The sequence below is a fragment of the Nansenia antarctica genome, assembly GCF_963989245.1.
Source record: "Nansenia antarctica genome assembly, chromosome: 4".
Taxonomy (NCBI): Eukaryota; Metazoa; Chordata; class Actinopteri; order Argentiniformes; family Microstomatidae; genus Nansenia; species Nansenia antarctica.
This window is the reverse complement of record NC_137689.1, coordinates 24,694,665-24,717,685: the sequence shown is the minus strand read 5'-3', so window position 1 is coordinate 24,717,685 and position 23,021 is coordinate 24,694,665. Positions and strand designations below refer to the sequence as shown.

General features: G+C 44.0%; 2 protein-coding genes across 2 annotated transcripts in view; one reads left to right on the top strand and one right to left on the bottom strand.

Moving 5' to 3' along the window:
* Positions 1-1,181: 1,181 nt before the first annotated feature.
* Positions 1,182-14,861, top strand: LOC308156702 (glycerophosphodiester phosphodiesterase domain-containing protein 5-like; the record flags this gene model as incomplete). Its single annotated transcript, XM_080530113.1, has 15 exons — positions 1,182-1,364; positions 1,843-1,946; positions 5,509-5,602; positions 6,084-6,143; positions 7,137-7,235; positions 7,336-7,429; positions 7,842-7,987; positions 8,844-8,926; positions 9,339-9,489; positions 10,977-11,198; positions 11,459-11,616; positions 13,678-13,825; positions 13,971-14,053; positions 14,322-14,398; positions 14,616-14,861. 15 exons carry the CDS (start codon positions 1,182-1,184, stop codon positions 14,714-14,716), a joined length of 1,803 nt encoding a protein of 600 aa, XP_080386239.1. The 3' UTR covers positions 14,717-14,861.
* A 3,180-nt stretch (positions 14,862-18,041) lies between these two features.
* Positions 18,042-23,021, bottom strand: part of LOC308156565 (unconventional myosin-VIIa-like) — a gene marked incomplete at both ends in the record, with an annotated part of 292,311 nt that continues 287,331 nt past the window's right edge. The window contains 7 exons of the mRNA XM_080529937.1: positions 18,042-18,134; positions 18,333-18,452; positions 18,639-18,722; positions 19,173-19,289; positions 19,404-19,589; positions 19,811-19,917; positions 20,056-20,143. Coding sequence (XP_080386063.1) covers positions 18,042-18,134; positions 18,333-18,452; positions 18,639-18,722; positions 19,173-19,289; positions 19,404-19,589; positions 19,811-19,917; positions 20,056-20,143 — 795 coding nt within the window. The remainder of the gene's footprint in view (positions 18,135-18,332; positions 18,453-18,638; positions 18,723-19,172; positions 19,290-19,403; positions 19,590-19,810; positions 19,918-20,055; positions 20,144-23,021) is intronic.

Here is a 23,021-nt window from a genome sequence, read left to right as displayed (position 1 = left end):
AGTAACATTACTGTCTGTTCTGTGAAGAGAATAGCTACTCCATCTACTGATAATCTGACAAATTGGAAACACATTGCAATATAGCCTTCATCACGAACGATCATCAGGTCATTGCAGTGTAGAAGAAAAGGAGGAACGGAATCGGTTAATGTAAACGTAAGCCTATCACTATTGGCAACAGGTGTTAGGGTATCCTTTACCTGCCTGGAGAGCATTACCGCGAAGAGGAACTACGCACTGCGGCTTCCCCGGGAGTGACCGCAAGGACCTGGGGGAATAAAACGGAGTCCATCGCTGAGGTACGGTAATTAGACAATACCGGATAAAGGATTTGAAATCATTCGTTCTAGTCAATACTGTGCATTCATTCTGATAGCGATATATCACAGAGCTCTCGAGCTCTATCTGGTCCACTCCAAACACTGTCATATCAGGCTCGTCGCCTGAATAGCTGGGTCTGTTTTGTTGGGATGTATGCGTATGTTTCGTCAGTGTTGTTTTTCAGGCTAGTTGATAAGATAACATAACATTATAGTCCCAGAGGAAATATCCGCGCCTGTAAACTAAAAGCGTTATGCTGCCGGGAAGGCTGCCAGTTTTCTACCGAGAGCTGATATAATATTCAGCATAACCATTTTCACAATAGAAATGTGTAAGATAACGGTAAAAAAAAAAAAAAAAAATACGCGCGTGAGGACGAAAATAGTAGCATATTAAATGTTTTGTTTTGAGTAATCCTGTGGAGTTTTCAAGTCTCACTGTTTACATAAATGTGTCATTGATGATTTGGCGGTAAGATCAAAGAGGATGTTTACAACGAGATGATCAAGACCTGGACACACAGAAGTCAGTGTCCCTTGAGGACAGAGTGAATAGACTCACAACCCTGATTGCATCAGTCATCCTGCCCTCCCGAACGAAGGCATTGTGACAATAATTGTCTTATCATGAGACTTTCACCTACTGCAATCACACCCATAGAAGTCTATGATGTGGTCAGGGTGAGGCTTGAATATCCTTGCCTATCCTCCTTCATTACCTCTATATTTAACACCACTCTCCTCTCCTTCCTCACAGGCCCTGACCGTCCTGGCTGCTCCCCTCCTCTCTGTTTGGGTGAGATGTTGTGGCATGCGTAAGGTGTGTGAGGTGGATGTAAGGTGGATGTACGCGTGTTAGCCATGGCCCCCTCCCCGACCACTCTGTCCAAGCTGAAGCTGGGGAAGCTGCGGGTGGTCCGTCGGAGGCTGCTCCAGCGCTACGAGCACCAGCCCTTTGTGTCCTGTCTGGCTGGTCTGTATGGCTGCCAGTGGAGACGCTACCAGAGGACCCGCACCCAGCCTGGAGAGTGCTGCTGCAACAAGGTTAGAGGCACTCAGACACACACTTATTCTCACACAGACACACACACACACACACACACACACACACACACACACACACACACAATAATGTATAATTTATTTTTGTCTGTCTATTGCACACACACACACACACACACACACACACACACACACACACACATATACACACACACACACACACACACACACAGACACACACACACGGTCTCTCTTTCTCTCTCTTTTTTTGTGTGCCTTTTCTGATGTCTTACGTCATCAGTCATGGTTTAACCATATAAGGAGCTTTTCCTCTGCATTCCTCTCTCTCCTTAGTCTCCTTAGTCCAAAGTTCATTCCTTCAGCTGCTGCTGTAATGTTGTTGGGCAATAATACAGTCGTGTGTGTGTGTGTGTGTGTGTGTGTGTGTGTGTGTGTGTGTGTGTCTGTGTGTGTGTGTGTGTATGTGTGTGTGTCTGTCTGTATTTTCTCTCCCCTGCAGTTCGAGTGTGCCAGCTTTGTTCTCCTCATTGTGACGTTTTGCCTCACATTGGTGTTTCTCTACTTCTGGAGTGAAGCTCAGAATGACTACAATGATTTTGACTGGTAGGTATGGTAGGACAGGTTCACACACTGTAGTACCAGTATAGTAAGTATGGTAGGACAGGTTCACACACTGTAGTACCAGTATAGTAAGTATGGTAGGACACACTCACACATTGTAGTACCAGTATAGTAAGTATGGTAGGACACGCTCACACACTGTAGTACCAGTATTTGGTTGTTAAGTCGTGACGTGTTTCCGGGTCCAAAGTTGGCTGAGGTGCTGTCTTCGAAATGCATCAGTAATAATAATAATTAATTATATTTATATAGCGCTTTTCCGAGGCTCAAAGACGCTGACAAATATGGGAAAAACGGGAAAGTGCCTTGTTGTATGAATGAATGAATGAATGAATGAATGGTCTTTATTGTCATTGATATAGTACAGGTACCAAACAACGACATTTGGGAGGGGTGGCTCCCCTGGTGCTAGGAAAGAAAAAAAAGAAAAAAACAAGAAGGGAAAGGAGCTGGTTTACATAAATAAAGGTTATGTACACTATCCACTATACTATACTATACAAATAAAACACTGTGCTGTACTCTATGCTATGCTATACCTATTCTAACATTTCCTATTCTCTGAACCTTATGTACCCTAGGGTTGTCATATTGCACATAGTGTTATTGCACATTCATTTAAAGTGTCGCAGTTTGCAGGCTTGAAATGTACACATTTGTGCCTCAGCACTACACCTGATTTCAATCCAGCAGCTGCCATCAATCCGTCCAGACTGTCCAGGGCCCAGAACCTAGGTCTTTGCTGTGTTCAGGGCCTGAATGGCCCTGGGGTAGAAGCTGAGCTTCAGTCTGTTTGTCCTTGCGAACATGGTCCTGAACCGCCTGTTCGAGGGCAGCCGAGCAAAGTGTTCGTACCCAGGGTGGGATGGGTCTCTGGAGATCTTGGAGGCCTTCCTGAGGCAGCGTGTGTTGTACAGCTCTTCCAGAGAGGGGAGGGGGGCGCCGGTGATCTTCTGGGCCGATTTCACGACTCTCTGTAGCGCATTCCTCTCTGCGGCTGTGCAGCTGGAGAACCAGTTGCAGATGCAGTAGGTGAGGATGCTCTCCACTGCGCAGCGGTAGAAGGCCACCAGCATCTCCTGTCCGATGTGGTCTTTCCTGAGGACTCTCAGGAAGAAGAGCCGCTGTTGTGCCTTCTTGATGATGGCTGCTGTGTTGTTCTTCCAGGACAGGTCATCCTGTATGTGCACCCCCAGGAATCGGAGGGTTGAGACTCTCTCCACGCTCCCTCCGTCGATGAGCAGGGGCTGGACCTCAGATTTTTTCCTCCTGAAGTCCACGATGATTTCCTGGGTCTTTGACTGGTTCAGCAGCAGGTTGTTAACCTTGCACAGCTTGCTCAGCTGCTCTACCTCATCCCTGTACGCCGCCTCGTCCCCCCCCGAGATGCAGCCCACCACGGTGGTGTCGTCTGCAAACTTTACGATGGAGTTGCTGGGGTGGACGGGGGTGAAGTCGTAGGTGTAGAGGTTGTAGAGGATGGGGCTTAGCACGCAGCCCTGGGGGGACCCAGTGCTGAGTCTGAGGGCTGTGGAGGTGTGGGAGCCCACCCGCACCCTCTGGGGGCGATCGGACAGGAAGTCCTTGATCCATGCACATATAGAGTGTGATAGTCCCAGGTCTAGTAGTTTGGTCACTAGCCTGTCTGGAAGGATGGTGTTGAAGGCAGAGCTGAAGTCCACAAAGAGCAGTCTCGCGTAGCTGTTTCCCCTCTCCAGGTGGGATAGAGTGGAGTGGAGAGTCGTCGCGATGGCGTCCTCTGTGGACCTGTGGGCTCTGTAGGCGAACTGGTATGGATCCAGGTTGGGCGGGAGGCGTGTGACTATGTGGGCCCGGACTAGTTTCTCGAAGCACTTCATGATGATTGGTGTGAGTGCCACCGGGCGGTAGTCGTTTAGGCAGCTCACCGTGCTTTTCTTCGGGACTGGGATGATAGTTGAGGTTTTCAGGTAGGGTTGGATGGTGGCCTGGGACAGGGACTGGTTGAAGATGTTGGTGAAAACCCCGGCCAGCTGGTCGGCGCAGTCCCTCAGCACCCGTCCCAGGACGCCATCCGGCCCTGAGGCTTTCCTGGGGTCCACCGCCTTCAGCACGTGTCTCACTTCATGCTCTGTGAGGGTGAGGCTGCTGAGAGCTGGAGAGAGTGGTGTTTGTGTTGTGGCTACCTCCGTTCGCCCCTCGTCGAACCGGGCGTAGAAGGAGTTCAGCTTTTCCGCCAGCAGGGGGTCGTCCTCCGCGGCTGTGAGCCTGTTGGTTCTGAAGTTTGTCATGTGCTGAACCCCCTGCCACACCCGCCTGGAGTCGTTGCTCAGGAAGCATTCCTCAATCTTCTCTCTGTGGTCTGCCTTAGCCTCCCGGATGCCGCGCTTTAGGTTGGCCCTGGTGGTGCTGTACAGCAGTGTGCCCTTCCCTGCGAAGGCGTTGTCCCTCTCCTTGATCAGTTTTTGGACCTTCCCAGTCATCCATGGCTTCGTGTTGGGGTAGACCCGGACCCGTTTGTCCACGGTGGCTGAGTTGGTGCAGTTCACTATGTGGTTCAGAACCGACGACGTGAACTGTTCCAGGTCCTCATGCTCATATTCCTGCCATGAGGTGTCATTCAGGCAGATCTGCAGTGGAGCGGACCCTGCTGGCCAGGTTCTGACAGTGGTGATGGGAGCACTTTTCCTCATGGGAGTGTAGGCTGGGATCAGAAGGATTGACACATGGTCAGACATGCCTAGATGAATAGATCCGAGTCTAAAAAAACGATTGAACTGTCATTCTACCGCTGTAGTACACTGGTACTCTGGTGCAGGGAATTTCTGGTTTGGACCCGGAAATTGCTAAACATCACGTTTGACGTCAGACTTAACAACCGAATAGTAAGTATGGTAGGACACACTCACATACTGTAGTAACCAGTATAGTAAGTATGCACAAGCATGCAAATAAGCTGATGTAAATTAAGCGTAAACACAAATGCACGCACACACACATATAGACACACACACACACACATACACACACACACACACACACACATACACACACACACATACACACACACACACACACACACACACACACACATATAGACACACACACATATAGACACACACACCCACATATACACGCACACACACACACACACACACACACACACACATACATACACACGCACACATACACACGCACGCGCACACACACACATACACACGCACACGCACACACACACGCACACACACACACACACACACACACACACACACACACACACAAGGTCAAACCACAGCTCTGTAGCTGTAATGCAGCAACAGCAGCAGCAGCAGCAGCATTGGCAGCAGCAGGATTATCCTATTGAAATTCAGTGTTGTTCCTGTCAAGAGGATCTGCTCTTCTGCATAACATTACAGTGTCTCACGAGTGAGTCCTGCAGCCTCTGCTGCTTTCTATGTATGACTTGCTCTCTCTCTCTCTCTCTCTCTCTCTCTCTCTCTCTCTCTCTCTCTCTCTCTCTCTCTCTCTCTCTCTCTCCCCCTTTATTCTCTCTTCTTCCCTCCAGGTTTAACTTTGGGAATCTCGGCTTCTGGTTTCCCTGGTCTGTTGTGTTGCTGGTCATCGCTGCAGCCTTCTTCTCCTATGTCACTGTGTTGCTGGTGAGGTTTAGGGTTGGGGACGTCAAGCTATGGCTTCACTAAGGGGGGGTTGGGAGGGCTGACACACATCTACAACAGATCAATTCAAGTGACCCCAAGGGGGGGGGGGCGGTACTCCAGTGATGTTTCTCCTATAGTGAAAAGGGGGGTTATCCCAAATGTTTACAGTCTTGCATCAGTCAACAATATCTTGTGATCATCAGATACTGTAACTTATGTTGTAAATGTTAAAGGACAGATGATTCACTTACTTAGACAAATGTATTTGTTGTAAGTCGCTTTGGATAAAGGCGTCTGCTAAATGCCAACAATGTAAATGTAAATGTAAATGCAAGCGTGAGGATGGATAAAGACAGTAACTTTTTTTTGTGGGTCAATGCTGAAGTGGCTCTTCAAGTTCATTGCCTCTCAGTGAGTTTATTTTGGTTGATGTAACATAAGCTCTCTGGTGATTGTGATACAAGGTGTCTTTGTCCTGCAGCTGCTGGCTGTGTGTTTGCTGTCTGAGGGTCAGAAGCTGTACTTACATTGGGGTCACAAGGTAATGTGCACACACCCTACCACCACAGGGGAAGCTGGTGGAGGTAGAAATCGGAGGACGGGCTAATTGTAATGCTTGGAATGGAATAGGGAATGGTATCGAACACGTGATTGATACCATTCCTCATTCCATTCCATGCAATACAATGAGCCCGTCCTCTGATATCTACCTCCACCAGCCTCCATTGCCTCCACTGCTATGCCACTATTCTCCCATTCCTTATTAGATTAGATTAGATTAGATTCAACGTTATTGTCATTGCAGAGTACAACTACCAGACAACGAAATGCAGTTTAGCATCTAACCAGAAGTGAAACATAGTGAAACATAATAGTGATAATTGATAGGTACAGTATGGCAACTATGGTAGTCAGAGGTATATACAGGAGAGTAAGAGAGTAAGTAAGATAAATAATATATGTACAGTTAAGGTAGCTGTGTACAGTATGGTGTATAGCCTACAGATGTATAAATTAGAGGCTATATAAAAAAGAGGTATGTATAAATGTGCAAAGGTAGTTTCTGAAAACAGCAGTAGTGCAAAGGTTACATTGTTTGGTTTATGTGGACAAGATGACACTCAGGCTGACTGACTGATGATGTTGAAGCATGTGATGGTTGCGTGCTATCCTCACTGTATCCTCACTCTTTGGACTGGTACTCTAACAGATGATATATTATATTATACTATTATACTATTATACTATTATACTATTATACTATTATACTATTATACTATATATATATATACACATACATATATATATAAACAGATTACATGTTATATTATATATAAACAGATTATATATTATATATTAACAGATATAGTTAGATAGATACTGCTATCCTCACTGTATCCTCACTCTTTTGACTGGTACTGTAACAGATGATATATTATATTATACTATCTATATATATACATATATAAATAAACAGATTACATATTATATTATATATATATTAACAGATTATATATTATGTATATATTAACAGATTGGGATCTTGGTGACTCTGGCCTTCTCCATCGTGGCCACAGCTGTGCTGTCAGACCTATGGAGCAAAGAGTGGACCACTCTCCTTCTCTCTTTCCAGGTGTGTCTGTCTGTCTGTCTGTCTATCTATGAATCCCTATATCTCTAGCCTCTCCCTCTCCTTCTCCTCTCTTATCTACTGGTGTTTGTTTTTTGAACAGGTGACGGCACCATATTTACACGTGGGTGGCGTCCTGATCATGACTCTTCTGTCTTGGCCTATAGCCTTGCATTTCTTCCGCATGAACAGGAAAGGTGAGGCTTGTGACTGGAGCCGGCTTTGTTTGACAAGTACATAAGCACAACATAAGTACACAGTGGTGAATAGGACAAGACAGAATCATTTCCATGTCATCACTACCGTAGTTTGGTTTGATTTGGACAAGTTCCAGTAGTATGTTTGGTTGATACCAGAAGATTCCCCAAGCTTCCCCAAGATCCTGTTTGACTTTTGGAACTCAGGTGTGACCCAGAAAGGGATAGCCAAATCAATAGCATTGTATTTTATATTCATAATTCGGTGTATGTGTGTGTGTGTGTGTGTGTGTGTGCGCGTTTGCGTGTGTGTGTGTTCGTGTGTGTCTGTGTCTGTGTCTATGTCTGTGTCTGTGTGTGTGTGTGTGTGTGTGTGTGTGTGTGTGCGTGTGCGCGCACGAGCGTGTTGCAGTTGGAAGGGCACTCATCATGGGGCTGTACCTAGCTGTCCTGTGTGCCCTCTACCTGGTGCCTCTGGGAATGTACTCCCCCTGCATCAAAGAGGAGGGCACCCTGGGCCCAGCGCCAGCCCTCATCGGCCACAGGGGGGCGCCCATGGTGAGGATTACCTGGGCATCACTTGCTTAAAGGGATAGTTCACCCAAAGATCATACTTTTTCCATTTCTATCCATATTAACCAATTGTCATCTATGTCATCTATTAACCAACCAATTCTCATCGATCATACTAAACCGGTCGGAGAAACTAACGTTTAACACTGTCTGTTAAGTTGATTAATAACCAATGGAGGCTGAGGCTTAATCAATCATTTAGAGTGTTTATTTAAATCTTGCAAGAGGGGTCTCTTTACAGTCTACATAGGGTTTCAAAGTCCAAAGCCCACCTCTCTATGTGGTTGGTTCATCTTATAGTTTCAACATTCAGTTCTTGCACAACATCACGTGGGTACAGATGAATCCTATCTGAGTGAGGTCACACTGGTCTTGGAAGGAAGGGAGTAAGAGACAGTTATTTTTCCTTATCAGACACCTACAACTTTAATCACATACCATCCTTGCTATACAGTCTCAAGTGAACATAATATCATGATTATTGCATTAAAGACATTTTTCTCACACTGTCTGACTGGACACTAGCTGTTTTCCTACTAGGTACAGTGCGTATGTAATGGGACAGTGAAGCATTTTTCTTCTTCTTCCGGCTCTACACTCCAAATGTTTGGATTTGAAATCAAACAACTCATAGTAATTGTTTGATTTAAAATCCAAACATTTTGAGCATAAAGCCAAAAAAAGAAAAGATGCTTCAGAGTCCTCCCTGTAATTGATTACCTGTTTTGATAGCGCCTGTGTGTTTGTGTGTGTGTGTGTGTGTGTGTGTGTGTGTGTGTGTGTACTTGTGTATGTGTGTGTGTGTGTGTGTGTGTGCGTGTGTGCGTGTGTTAACCCTCAGCTTGCACCAGAGAACACCCTCATGTCCTTTGAGAAGGCCGTGGAGGTCGGAGGTGAGGGTCTCGAGACTGACGTCACCATCAGGTTAGTTCTGCCTGGCGTTCGTCCTCACCAGCTTCATGTCCCAGTCATCATCCCAACATTGCAGGGCTGGTCGTTTCATCAATGAATCATCAGACCCTCAAAATCAAAACAAAACCAAATCAAATTGTATTTGTATGTCACGTTCATCAAATACAGCTGTAAGTGACACAGTGAAATGCTTTGGGATTTCCTTCCTTTCCTTGCTCAACAACAAGTCAACAATACAATATAATATAGTAGTAGTACTCTACCCTTTAGTACTGGTTACTGTTAATGAGCAGATTTAATTGGTTCTTAATTAGTGCCGTCAATAAGTATTGGTTGAACTGATGAATAACGTCCCCAACCACCTGTGTGACAGAGAGTGTTCACGACGGCTAACTGACAGGGCTGTGTCCTCTTGTTTCCATAGCTACGACGGGGTGCCCTACCTGATGCACGACCGCACCCTGAGGCGGACCACCGACGTCCAGGACGTGTTCCCCAACCGGACGGATACTCCGGCAGCCATGTTCACCTGGGCGGAGCTGGAGATGCTCAACGCCGGCGCTTGGTTCCTCTCAGTGAGTGACTGTACAGTACCTCAGGCAGCCACAGGGTGTCCTGCAGAGTTCCACTCCAACCAACAGCTATTACGCTCTAAGGCCTGGACTACACGTACATGGATATTTTTTTAAGCAGATATTTTCATCCTCGTTTAAAAAAAAAAACTCTGTCCACACCACAAAAATATCTCTGTCCATACGAAGAGCCAAAACTGAACACGATCTGTCAAATACCGTAGAAGAACGTTATGGGCATGCGCAGTCAATCGTAATCAAACGGCGGCAGTGACTCAAAACGTAAACAGACCAACTCTTTGAAACAGACAGAAAAGAAAAGTACAAAACAGACAGAAAAGCAAGTTATGGCGACCAAGAAGAAAGCTAAAAATTATTATTTTGTGTGGACCGACATTGAAGTTGAGCCATTGTTGCTGTTGACAACCATTTTGCTTCAATGCGCATGTGTGAACAGCTCGACACTTGACTCTTGATCAGGGTTGCCAGATGGTGGGGGTTACCGCCGAATGGGCTACTTGATTTAGAGGTTATAGACTGGTTAGGCTGTAAATTGTCAATCCCCATCTGGCACCCCTGCTCTTGACGTCATTGCATCAACACCAGCTCCGTTAAACATAACCACACTGATCCACTCAATCGGATATTTTTTTATTTTGTCACTTTTTTATCCGTTTAGTAAAATCTCCGTTTATGTGAGTGAAAATGCCGTGTTCGTATGGTTGAGAGGCCCAATTGTACAAAAAAATGTGCGTTTAAAAAAAGATCCATATACGTGTAGTCCAGGCCTAACAGTCATTATGTGACACGGACTGGTGAAAGGGGTAAACAAGTCGGCAGCCAGTTTAATGTTCCGATTTTTATTTAGAAAAATGTAAATACATTTCAGTGAATAAAAATTAACGACACACTCGCTAGTCAACTAACACAGCTTGTTTTGTGATTCTGGTAAAAATGTATAGTAGTGTTATAGTTAACTAGCTAGCAGTGGGGATTACTCACCGAATCCATTGCTAGTATTTTGGCTTGTGTTGTGATTTTCAACAACCTTGAAATGTATTTCCGTGATTCAAAATAAAAGGCATTTTGATTGGTTGCCGACGTGCTACCCCTTTCCCCAGACCGTGTTACATAATCTATGACCCACACCGTTAAACCAGTTCGTATACAGACAAGCTTGCACACAAGTCTATGTACTTGCAGTTGTGTGCAAGCTTGTCTGTATAGGAACTGGTTTAACAGTGTGGGTGACCAATAAGGGTGGAATAAACTAAACTAAATGGCAGTTGTTTGTTTTTGAGAAGAAGTTAATAGTATTACTTTGGAACTGGAAACCATAGCAGCATACCCTTGTCAACGTTAGATAAAGAAGGTAATGACAGGTCCATATCCCCAGTGGAACTATGCCATGAATTACATATTGGCTGTCCCTCTTCCCCTGGTCTGCCCCGCCTCCCCCCCCCCCACTCACACACACACACACTTCTCAGCGTGACCCATTTGGCACGGCCTGGTCCCTGGGCGTGGAGGAGCGGGCACGGGCACAGAACCAGTCCGTGTGCACCCTCAGAAACTTCCTGGACCTGGCAGCCCAGACGGGCAAACTGGTGATCTTTGACCTGTACAGGCCCCCCCGGGGCCACCCCTACAGGGACACCTGGATCACACGCACCCTGGAGGTCCTGAATGAGTCCTCCATCCACTCCAACCAGGTGAGGAGGGAAGCTTGGAGGGCATTTTCATTCTGATGACGTATATATTATTGTTATGTCTGTCAGCTATCAACCGACGATCAAGGCAAATGACTTTATCCTGGAAGGCTGACGCTGAACCAGTGCTTATCATGCACAGGAATTTAATTAGATTTATGGTTGAAGGTTTGAGGTTGGAGTCAATGTTAAGCAGTCTAAGGATAATGTGTGTGTGTGTGTGTGTGTGTGTGTGTGTGTGTGTGTGTGTGTGTGTGTGACAGGTACTGTGGCTGCCTCCAGACTTTCGGGCAATGGTCCAGGAGGAGGACCCTGCTCTCCAGCAGACGTCAGGAAGCCTGCTCCCTCTGGAGGAGCTGCAGCACAACCACATTGTCCATCTCAACCTGCACTACAGCTCCATGTCCACAGAGCTCATCAGGTCTGTGTGTGTGTGTGTGTGTGTGTGTGTGTGTGTGTGTGTGTTTATTTGGGCTATATTTTAATGTCTTAAAAAACAGTCTTAGCGCGAACACAGGCACTACCACTCCTGAGACTACATCCCCCTGTACAGTTTCTCTACTGTCGGATAGGGGTAGGACAGGATAAGCTTAGGCTTCATCATACTCCCTTTCGAACATTGATAGGCCTGTTCTCTTCATATTAGTTATTTGTTCTTTTATTATTTTAAATCATGTTCGAAATAAAAGATTCATTCATTCATTAATATAAACATTTTTTTTAAATGTTCTTCCTTCTTCTAACATAAGACTGCCAATGGCCCCTGGCCCGAGCATAGATGACTTTTTCCTGCTATGACTGGTGGATAGATGATTCACTTACTTAGTTAAATGTATTTGTTGTAAGTCACTTTGGATAAAGGCTAAATGGCAAAAATGTAAATGTGATGTAAATGTTGATGAGGCACTGTTGGTGTGGCACAGGGGGTGTCTGAAATATTAGTGCTGTTTTCAAGGCCAGATTATTCGGCGCACATAATTGCATATATGCCTGTGTTTGGATTGCGTCCGTTTTGCACCAGCTGAAAATAGTGTGTGTGTGTGTGTGTGTGTGTGTGTGTGTGTGTGTGTGTGTGTGTGAAAATAGATATGCCCCATATATGACATGGTCTGGTGAAAATGTCCCCATATAGGGCAAGGTAAATATTCAGTTGTTTATAGATTATGATATCGCAGATAAGATGATGCTGTTGCTCTCGAAATGGGCATAGAAGCTATTCAGCTCATCCGGGAGAGAGCCAGCTACGTTAGCTGTGCAGTTAGATCTCCCATTGAGGTCTGAAATTGCACATGCTACGTCAGTCATTGCTGTACAGATGCAACTCTATCTTTTCAGTATATTCCCGTTTGGCTGTCTTAATTGCTCTGCGGAGATCATAGCGGGCTTCCTTGTTGTTAGCTATGTCGCCGGATTTGAAGGCAGAGTCTCTCTCTAAGTGCGGCCCTTACTGCAGGAGTAGAGCCGCTGTGGCGCAGCAGGTAGAGCCGCTGTCTAATGATCGCAAGGTTGGCAGATTGGCGGTTCGAGCCCCAGCTGGCCACATGTCGAACTGTCCTTGGTCAAGACACTGAACCCCAAATTGCTCCCAGTGAGCAGGCTGGCGCCTTGCATGGTAGCTTGCCGCCATTGGTGTGTGAATGGGTGTGTGAATGGGTGAATTAGAGGCCGCTGTAAATCGCTTTGGATAAAGACGCTATATAACTGCAGTCCATTTACCATTCATAAAGTCAAAGACTCCCTGCGCATGCCCACACTGCATGTTTAGCATATCACAACATGCTGATAGAACATCAACATGTTAAAAACACATAACTACACATAATGATGATCACACAGTCCACAGGCTTTTGAACACATCCTAAAACGTACGTTTGTGTACAAGCCATGTATCACTGACCCAGTAGCCTGAAGCAGGACCGGACGCGATACAGTGAATCCAATTCACAAATGATTTTGTGATCCTAAAACTGTTGTTTTTTATATTGAGTGGGCTCTTCAACACTTAAACATTCATAATATTAACAAAAAAAACGGGAAACAAGCTTTTTGGTCATCCGACCTTTTCACCAGGCCTTGTCACCTGTGTGTGTGTGTGTGTATTATGTTTGTGTGTGTGTGCATTATGTGTTTGTGTGTGTTATGTTTGTGTGAGTGAGTGAGTGAGTGAGTGAGTTTAGTGGCTGTAACTGTGTATGAGCTTGTCAGAGTGTGTAGGTGTCCTCCTGACATGTCGTGAGCTTAGAATTATAAGGTTCTATCTCCGTTTAGGGTAGTTCAGAGATATTGAGCGTCAAAGTTTTTACCTTTGTATTTTATTAATTACTAACTAAACAATTTCAACATTTAAAAAATAACACCACACAGGCATTAATAAACACCTAATGGATCAGATTATGTAAAAAAATAAAATTTGACCAAAAATGGAGATAGAACCTAATAATTCTAACGTCACGATGTTCCTCTGTGTCCTGTCTCTCCTCAGTGAGTATGCAGCGGTGAACATCAGCACCAACCTGTATGTGATCAGCCAGCCGTGGCTCTACTCTCTGGCCTGGTGTGCAGGAGCTCAGTCGGTCACCACCAACGCACCACAGCTCCTCAGGAACCTGCAGCGCCCACTCTTCCTCATGGTAAGCATACCCGTCAATCATCATCATCATCATCATCATCATCATCAGCAGCAGCAGCAGCATTATCATCATCAAAAACACATATGTTGTAATAATGCTAACCATAATTATATGATTTTAAAAATATATGTTGTCTTTCTCTCAGACTCCAGATGAGTACAGTCGTATGTGGGTCCTCACAGATGTGGTGTCCTTCCTCCTCATCCTCATCACCTTCGTGTTCCATTGGTGAGTGAGAGAGAGAGAGAGAGAGAGAGAGAGAGAGAGAGAGAGAGAGAGAGAGAGAGAGAGAGAGAGAGAGAAAAGGGGAGTAAAGGGCATGGAGGGTTAAGGTTGCTTGTGATGTTCCTGAGTGAAGTGTCTTGTTGTTGTTGTTGTTGTTGTTGTTGTTGTTGTTGTTGTTGTTGTTGAACAATAATAAATAATGATGAACTTGAAGTGTATTCACTTCTGATGCCACCTGCTGTAGTGATGTGGATGGTTGCTATGGTGACAGGTGGCGAGAGCGAGGCCTGGTGTTCTGCTCAGGCAGCAAAAGCACGCTGGACACCAACTACAGCAAGTTCAGAACAGGTGAGCTAGAATGACAACATTCTGGCAGGATCTGGAAAGGTAGAAACGTTTGTGAAAGGAATCACAGTTTAACATGTACCCCTTTTATTATAAAAAAAAATGCATCTCACTTTAAATGTATCACTACATTATGTGTAAAGAATGATTGTCTTTATGACCCTTGTGACCCTCTCTAACCTCTGATGGTCTCCCCCCCCCCCCCCCGCCTCCCTGACAGAGATGAATGACGTGTGGTCCGTCTCCAGTGTCAACATCGTAGGAGAGCCTCGCAGCCCTCTGGCCGTGACGCCCAACCTGGCAACTGTCTCTGAGCACTGAGGCCCACGCCGCTTCTGTTTCATCCTCCACCATCAACCTGGCAACTCTGAGCCCTGCGACACACACTGCCAGTTTAGGCTTCAATGACCCAATGAGACAGGATTGGAAAGTTGCACGACATCTGCAGATTTCATTTAGGGCTTTCACACCGCCAAGGAACCGCTCTGGTTCGCATTTGCGAACCAAGTCTGGAATCGGACAACGTCTTCCGACCGAAAATAAATTGGTTCGGAGTCTGAAAAGTTGGTTTGCAGTGGGAACCAGAAAATAGTGGTTCTCAAGAGGGAACAACAGTCACGTCGTCAGTGGGAGTGTCATATTCTAGGCTGCAAAGACCAGCAAGAAGGAAGGAGACAAAATGTAATCTAATCTAAAATATCAAACGTTTCATCATTCTTTCTATCTTCCTCACATGCTCAGCAAACACACACACGCGCGAATGTGAACTTCGTAAGCCATTTGTATTCCAGTAATGGAGCAGCTGGTTAGTAAGAGAACATCTTTTGTTTTTGTTTAATAGAAAATAGTGTTTATTTCAGATACTGTAGTGGAAGATATTATTATTATTATTATAATTTCCAGTGAAGTAGCTGCCATCTTGTGACATCTTAGTTTATCCCGGCCCTTCATCACCCAGCGTTGATGACGTGGATGGTTCCGGTTACACTGGTATGAACGCGGACTGGTTCGCCAGACAGCACCAAGGTTCGGAGGTTCCAGAACGTGAATGTGAACAGTTCCTTGGCGGTGTGAAAGCCCTAATTGTGTATCATCCATGGGTCATAGCTGACTGCAGAACCTCCTCAGACACACCGCCTCTCAGATACGTAGTGTAATGCAGGTTACTACACTATTAAACCAGGACTCTTGAGATGGACAATTATTAACAAGAAAAAGTGACCTTCTGCTGTCGGTCATCCAGAAGTGGTTTTACTCACAATGATCTATTGGTTCCTTTTCATTTTAACTGACACTGCAGTTGTAAGACTATAATGTGAGCCAAAACACTTCTACATTTCAGTGTGCGTGTGCGTGTGTGTGTGTGTGTGTGTGTGTGTGTGTGTGTGTGTGTGTGTGTGTGTGTGCGTGCGTGCGTGCGTGAGCATGTTCGTGTGCGTGAGCTGATTGAGATGAATGTGATATGAAATGATGATCTAGCTCCCCCTTTTCCTGTCTGGAGCTAAATGAATGTGTATGATTGTAGTCACACGTTTAAGCACTTGACATCACTTTATAAAGGATCCTAGTGAGAATGACAATAGAGTTTATAAAGGATCCTAATGACAATGGAGTAAACTACAAAACATTACAACTTAACAGTGACCTCTAGAACAATGTACATTTGAGTCCAATGTATTCTCTGTACCTACGTTTCTCTTTTCAACACAAATGAAAATCCTTCTGGTAAGGATGAACATGAAATTAGTCTTAGCAAAATTAGCATAGCACCCAAAATCTCACTGTTAATTCTGATTGTCTAATCAATGTGATCAACCAACCAACAACAGCTCTGGCAGCTGAGAGAATGTTTACTTTGTGAAACTATGATTGTAAAACCCTGCTAGATTTCTTTCTGACTGATATATTCGCCACAAAAAGAAGACAACAAGTTTTGAACAGGAAAGGAACCTCAATTCTTTGATGTTTTGCCAAAGAATCACTGTATACATGTTCATTTAAACAACAACTGCTCTCTTCATTGTAAGATTGTGTCAATAGTGCAGCTTGTTGTAGAGCCATTTTACTGTCTGTTGTTTTACAGTTACTCTTCTGATCGTAACAGGGACATATCATATTAAAATAAAATGTTCAAATGAAAGTCGTTTTTTAACATTCCCAATAAGTATTTGAAATAGCCTAACATACTTGCCAGTATTTTCAAATACATTCCAGTATTTAAAAAGTAGTGGTTGTTTTACTATAGGCCAACAGACCTGTACCTTTAGCCATGATGCTGGCAGCAACATTGTACAGTATTTCAACCCAGGTTTGTGTGACACAATTCTCACGCAGGAAAATAGAGCAGACATTCTGCATATATTTATTGATGCCAAAAATGTGTTGTTTACATGGACCAACATTTACAGTACATGAACAGTGTCCTAAATTAGTATAGAGAACATGGGTAGTGTCTATCTGACTCTACGTATCACATTTACTCAACACTGATCCGGTATGCACAGATGTTCAAACGAAGAATTTAGCCTGCCTGCGCAAAATGTCATACAGTAAATTTAGGCAAATTATCATAATGAATCTTGCTGAAAATATTGCTGAACAAAAAGACAGCATATTGTGAACTGTGATGCATGTTGGTTGTAGTTGGGGGCGGCTGTGGCGCAGGAGGTAGAGCCGCCGTCTAATGATCGCAAGGTTGGCGGATCGGCGGTTCGAGCCCCGGCTGGACACATGTCGAAGTGTCCTTGAGCAAGACACTGAACCCCAAATTGCTCCCAGTGAGCGGGCCAGCGCCTTGCATGGTAGCTTGCTGTGAATGTGTGTGTGAATGGGTGAATGAGAGGCCATTGTAAAGCGCTTTGGATAAAGGCGCTATATAAGTGCAGTCCATTAGTTGTAGTTCTTTTCATGAGGACTGAAATGTAACAACAATTGATGAAAACCAGCTTAAAACATACACAGAGAAGTCTGACTCCACCAATCTTCATATTGGACCATAAGTTGCCATGCCTCTTGCTTCATGGGGCTTAACTACCATCAACTGAGATAGACGTGTTAACACAAACCAACATACAGTGCTAGACTAATTTTGTGAACACCTGGTTGCCATGTTTTAAGATGTCATTGTGTTGTGCATTGGGTCAATTAAAGGCAATTGGTGAATTTAAGACAAACATAGACCAATAGTGGACCATCAGTCAAATACTAGTGTTAATGTCATGGCCTAATATATCAATCAAAAATGTTAATCATTATGTATTTCCACAATGCCAGAGGGGTATTCTCCATCCATCCTCATTGGTATCATCTTTCAGTCCTTGTAACTAAATATCTGCAAAATTATAATTAAAGGAAAAGCATAACATTCATCCAATGTCTCTGTTTCAGCACAACACTGCCTGTGGTCTTAGGTAGAGATAGAGTTGAGCAGCACACCACTGGAAAGTGAACTCAGACATACCCCAGCTTCAAATAAAGCCTTGTTCTTCTTTCAACCACTTGAAAAAATGTGTGTGTGTGTGTGTGTGTGTGTGTGTGTGTGTGTGTGTGATGGAGGGAACGTCTATGTGTTAATGAGATACTGTTGATTGATTTGAATGTCCTCCAGGGCTTCTCTCAACAAGGTGGATCGATGTGGCTCCTTTCATCACTTGCTGTTGCCACGGGAACTGCGCTGTTTGGTCATGGTTGTTAGCATCTGGCTGATGTATGATGTCAGGAGATCGTCCATCTTGTAGCCCTGAAATCAAACACAACCAGCATGTTAATGGTAAAATTGCATTTAGTTTTTGAGTAAAACAAGCTGACATTTTGTGTTCCCATGGGGCTAAGACAGTTGAACTGAGCTCATAAGGTCTTTATAAGTCATATTCTTTAGAATCAATAGCTATATTATCCTTGCAAAATGCATGTACTAATCCCGCGTCCAGGTGCTCACCAGGGAGGTCTCACACAGCAGCTTGCTGCCGCGGACCAGGTTGCCGATGGTGATGTGGAAGTAGGTGTTCCCACTGCTCCAGTTGGAGATCTTAGTGAAGGGGTGTGTTGTCAAGATGTCCTGATGAGTAGAGAGTATGGTGAATGCACTCAAACACACACTGACCAAAATACACACATACTCTGTAAACACACACAAAGTGACCAGTACACACACACACACACATGCACATGCACGCACACACACACACACACACACACACACACACACACACACACACACACACACACACACACACACACACACCTTAGACTTGGGGTCGATCAGGCTGACACCATGTTTGTTGATTGCTATCAAGAGTGTCTCTGGGAAGTTTGGATCTGTGGTTTGCTGTTGAATAGAAGCATATTATTTTTCATCGGCTTGTATATTTTCCATGTGTAGCCCAAATTTAAATCTACCACAAAAATGTCTAGACATGCCCTTCAATTCCTAAAGCTGAATATGTCTGCCCTAGTATAACATACTGTGGTGACCCACTGTACATAGACATTCCCTAGACACTATGGAGGAGGTACGGCTCCTTTAAGACGAGGAGTTGAGAGTTCAACCCAGGGGCTTTCTGGGTAGTGTTTAGAGTTAGTCATTCCTGTTGATACACAAGAGTTTCACGTGAAGTTGTTACCCTATGCTGTGGCACTGTTATACTATTGCTGCTGTACTGACATTCAAAGTTGGGAAGTAAAACGTCCGACTCGACATCCTGTCTACCGTCTCCTCGTTTCTACTCACTCCCACAATACGATAATAAAATGTTGTAATGTTTCAGGATCTATTTACCTTGACTTCAAAGAAGGCAGACCCAAACGTGGGCCACTTGAAGATGAGCTTTAGGAAGGAGAGTTTGGCCTCCTCCCTCGTCTTCCCTGCTTGTTTGTTGAACACCGCCACTATAGACTATGATACCACAGGAAAGGCTGAGTTCGATTTTTTCGACATAAAATCAATGAGTTCACAGACTTGTCTTTTGAGACAACATTCAGACAGTCTTTTCCCAACATTTCTTCTCACCCTTTTCCAGTCATCGGGCGAAAGGAGTCGGATCTGGTCCTGTGGGATCAGCTCCTTCAGGATTTTGGGAATGTTGGGGAACTGAGATTTGTCCTCCTCAAACTTCACCCTGTAGATGAACGCTGCCAACTGGAATACCTCCTCACGGGAACACTTGTGGTAACCACGGAGATACTTTGGCAGCTCCTGGAGGGGGTATGAAAATGAAATAAATAATACACTGAGACTGAGGGCAGACAAACATGCACACCACTGCACAAATACAGACGCACGCATGCACACACGCACACACACACACACACACACACACACACACATACACATACACAAACACACACAGACACAGACACACACACACACACACACACACACACACACACTATATATAAACCAAATGAGGTTCTCACCTGGTAGTAGTGGAAGATGTAGTCTGCCATAGCGTCTTTCCCTGGCATGGTATTGGTCCATAGTTTCTTCATGAAGAACACCTGATAGGTCAGTGAAGGCACTATGCCTGTACATAGAGGATGGATGTGATTTAGACATGCACCTTATATGCCTAATACACAATTGAATGTGTGATTCATAGATGATGCAATGTAGATGGCAAGACTGTCTAGTTGACCCAAAGTCAACTAAGCAGTCAACTTACCATCCTTTGTGGATCTGGCTTTTTTGATCCAGTCAGTCAGATGCCTCACAAAGTCAAAGAAGAAATCCCCCTCAGGCACACTGATGACCTGAAAACACAAACATCAGGGGTCAATCACAACTACTAATACATACACAAATTCTTTATGGTGAAACATCTTCAAAGTGATGTCTACTGTGAGACTTTTGATATACAGTAGGCCTATGTTTACTGTTAGACTCATATTGATATACAGTAGGCCTATGTTTACTGTTAGACTCATATTCATATACAGTAGGCCTATGTTTACTGTTAGACTCATATTCATATACAGTAGGCCTATGTTTACTGTTAGACTCATATTGTGATGAGAACTATTTTGGGGAGAGGGTTAGTGCGTGATTGTGTGGGAGGGGGTCAGGGGGAAGTGCTGGTTAGAGAGTGAGAGGGAGAGAGAAGAGATGAGGACCACGATCTTGTGCTTGATTGTTTTTCCCAAGACAATTAGGGCAGTCTGGATATTAAACTATCACTTTTCACTCAGTGTCCACGTCTATCTTTCTTCATATCGGCCGTACACAAATAGAGATTTGTATTTTCTATAATTATATACAAATGTCCTGAAATTATTATAATGTAGGCAGCTAATTATTATTTTTTGTGAAAATAAGGTGGCATTTTTTATACATGATATTATCTTCAACCATGAAGAATATGTGGGAATGGTTATACGTAAGATGTGTGTTGTTTTACAAGTTTGTCACAAACGCGTATTGTGTTGCCTTTCAAATTGTTTATTTAACACACCACGTATACTTGGTGCCATAATTTGTCACACAGAATTGTCACACACAGAATAATATGTAGCTGCTTATTCTGCACATTTGCGCAATAAGCTTTCTAAGTTCGAAGATTTCTGACCTTTATACATAAAGACTACAGAATTTCTACTTTCTACCCAACTGGGTATAATATTTATTAAACTTACTTACTATTGTAACAGCACCCTCCATCACAAACAAATTTTAAGTTTGTGGTTAAAGTTTTAAAAGGAGTCGGCTACGTCGTGCGTAAAACCATTTATCCTTTGTAGATAGTATTCGTTTTGAGGTGGAATGTCTGAAATAGCCTTATGATATCACATATAGAGGTACCTTGAAAGTTGCGACAGTAGTTTTATCTTGTGTAAAACATGAATGAAACATTGTTGTATATCCTGGCCCAAAGATGAAATGGAGGGTGTCTAATAGCGCGCATGCCGCACCATTCTTGGCGCACACCACAGCGAGGTAGTTCAGGTCCTGTCCTTGTTTGTGAAACTATGTTATGGCTTTGCTGCCAGCCTCCTTAAAACACCTTTTAGAGACCTTGCGAAAACAAGGTAACGGGCAGGGAAATGAACGCCATTAAAGCCACAAGGACAGAACGTGACAAATTGTAGCGGGAAGTGATCACTGCGTCATTCGAAATCACCTTCGCTACACTTATTTTCCCTGTCTGATTAATGATGGATTTTAACATTACTCATGACATGACGAATGTATAGACTATCACGACTCCTATGCATGTTTTTTAAATGTTTTTATTTTTTTATTTTATTGTTAGGCTGAGTTAGATTTTTGGCTACATTATCAATCAAATATTGAGCCTGTTATTTCAGACAGTATTGACTGCTATGTCAACTTGAATTTTAGGTATGTTTATTTGTTTCTTTACATTCATCAGCTGCAACGTTTGCAGGAAAAGTGCTATACAAATAAATTATTATTATTTGTATTATTATTATTATTATTATCATCATCATTATTATTATTTAGAAATCAGGTGCTCGCTACCATGGATATTGACGAGGCACTGTTCCATATGTCATCTATTATGACGATGAGTTCCAGAATCTTTGGATATGCACCAATACATTTAGAATCAGAACTATTGCTTTGTTGTTTTCTACGGATTACATCTAAAACCGCAACTTTTATTCACACACTTGAATCTATATTAACTTATAAGCAAACACAAAGGAATATATACAATGAAAAGGGTGAGTAACATTTTTGTATCATAATAATCTTAACAAATTGTCTACAGTTATTGTTAAGAAAAATAGCCTAGAAACATGTAAATGTCAAAATTGATGGAAAGCCTAATTGGTCTTAATAGACAGAAAATAAAAATGCCCCAAAGTTGATATTGTTGCTCCTAGATCCAAATTAATTTGAAGTTGGGTAATTTGCTTCTTCCTTGTCTGAATGTTAATTCATAACAATCTTTGACCACTTTCAGATAAGAAGAAAGCGCAAGTCAAAGAAGAAACCTGGTCTTCAGGGCAGGAGTGGTCCAGCGGACAAGTCCCTGGTCTCCAAAGGGAACAGACCAACCACACCTCTGCCTCTTTTCACTCCTGACCAGAACTACCCTGATGTGCACCGCTCATCTAAGGCCAACAAGCCAGTGGTCCAGTGGGAGTCTATCCAGGTTGTGGACCCCAACAACCCCACTGCCATCAGGTTGATCATGAGGAGGGTTAGAGGTCAGAAGACTGGGTCTTGTCCCCAGCTATCCCAGCAGGTCACACAGTGCCCAGGTCTGTCCCAGAATGCTCTGCAGCAGAGACACGGAGAGGGCAGTGCCAGTCAGGTGCCAGGCAGTCTTTCCTGCAACTTGACAGGGCAGGGGCTGGTCGAGAGTCCCCCCGCTATAAAGAGAAGGTATCACCAGTTTGCCAGGCCTAAATGGGTCATCAAGACCCTCAAAATGCTCCCAGGGAAGATGCGGGCGAGGCTGATAGGGGTAGTGGTGGTCTAGTGGATAGTGAGTTGGACTTGTGATCGGAAGGTTGTGAGTTCAAATCCCGCCTGAAACCACACCACTACTAGTGTGCCCTTGAGTAAGGCACTTAGCCCTCAGTTACTCCAGGGGGAATGTCCCTGTAATTCGTAATTGTAAGTCGCTTTGGATTAAAAGCGTCTGCTAAATGGCAAAATTAA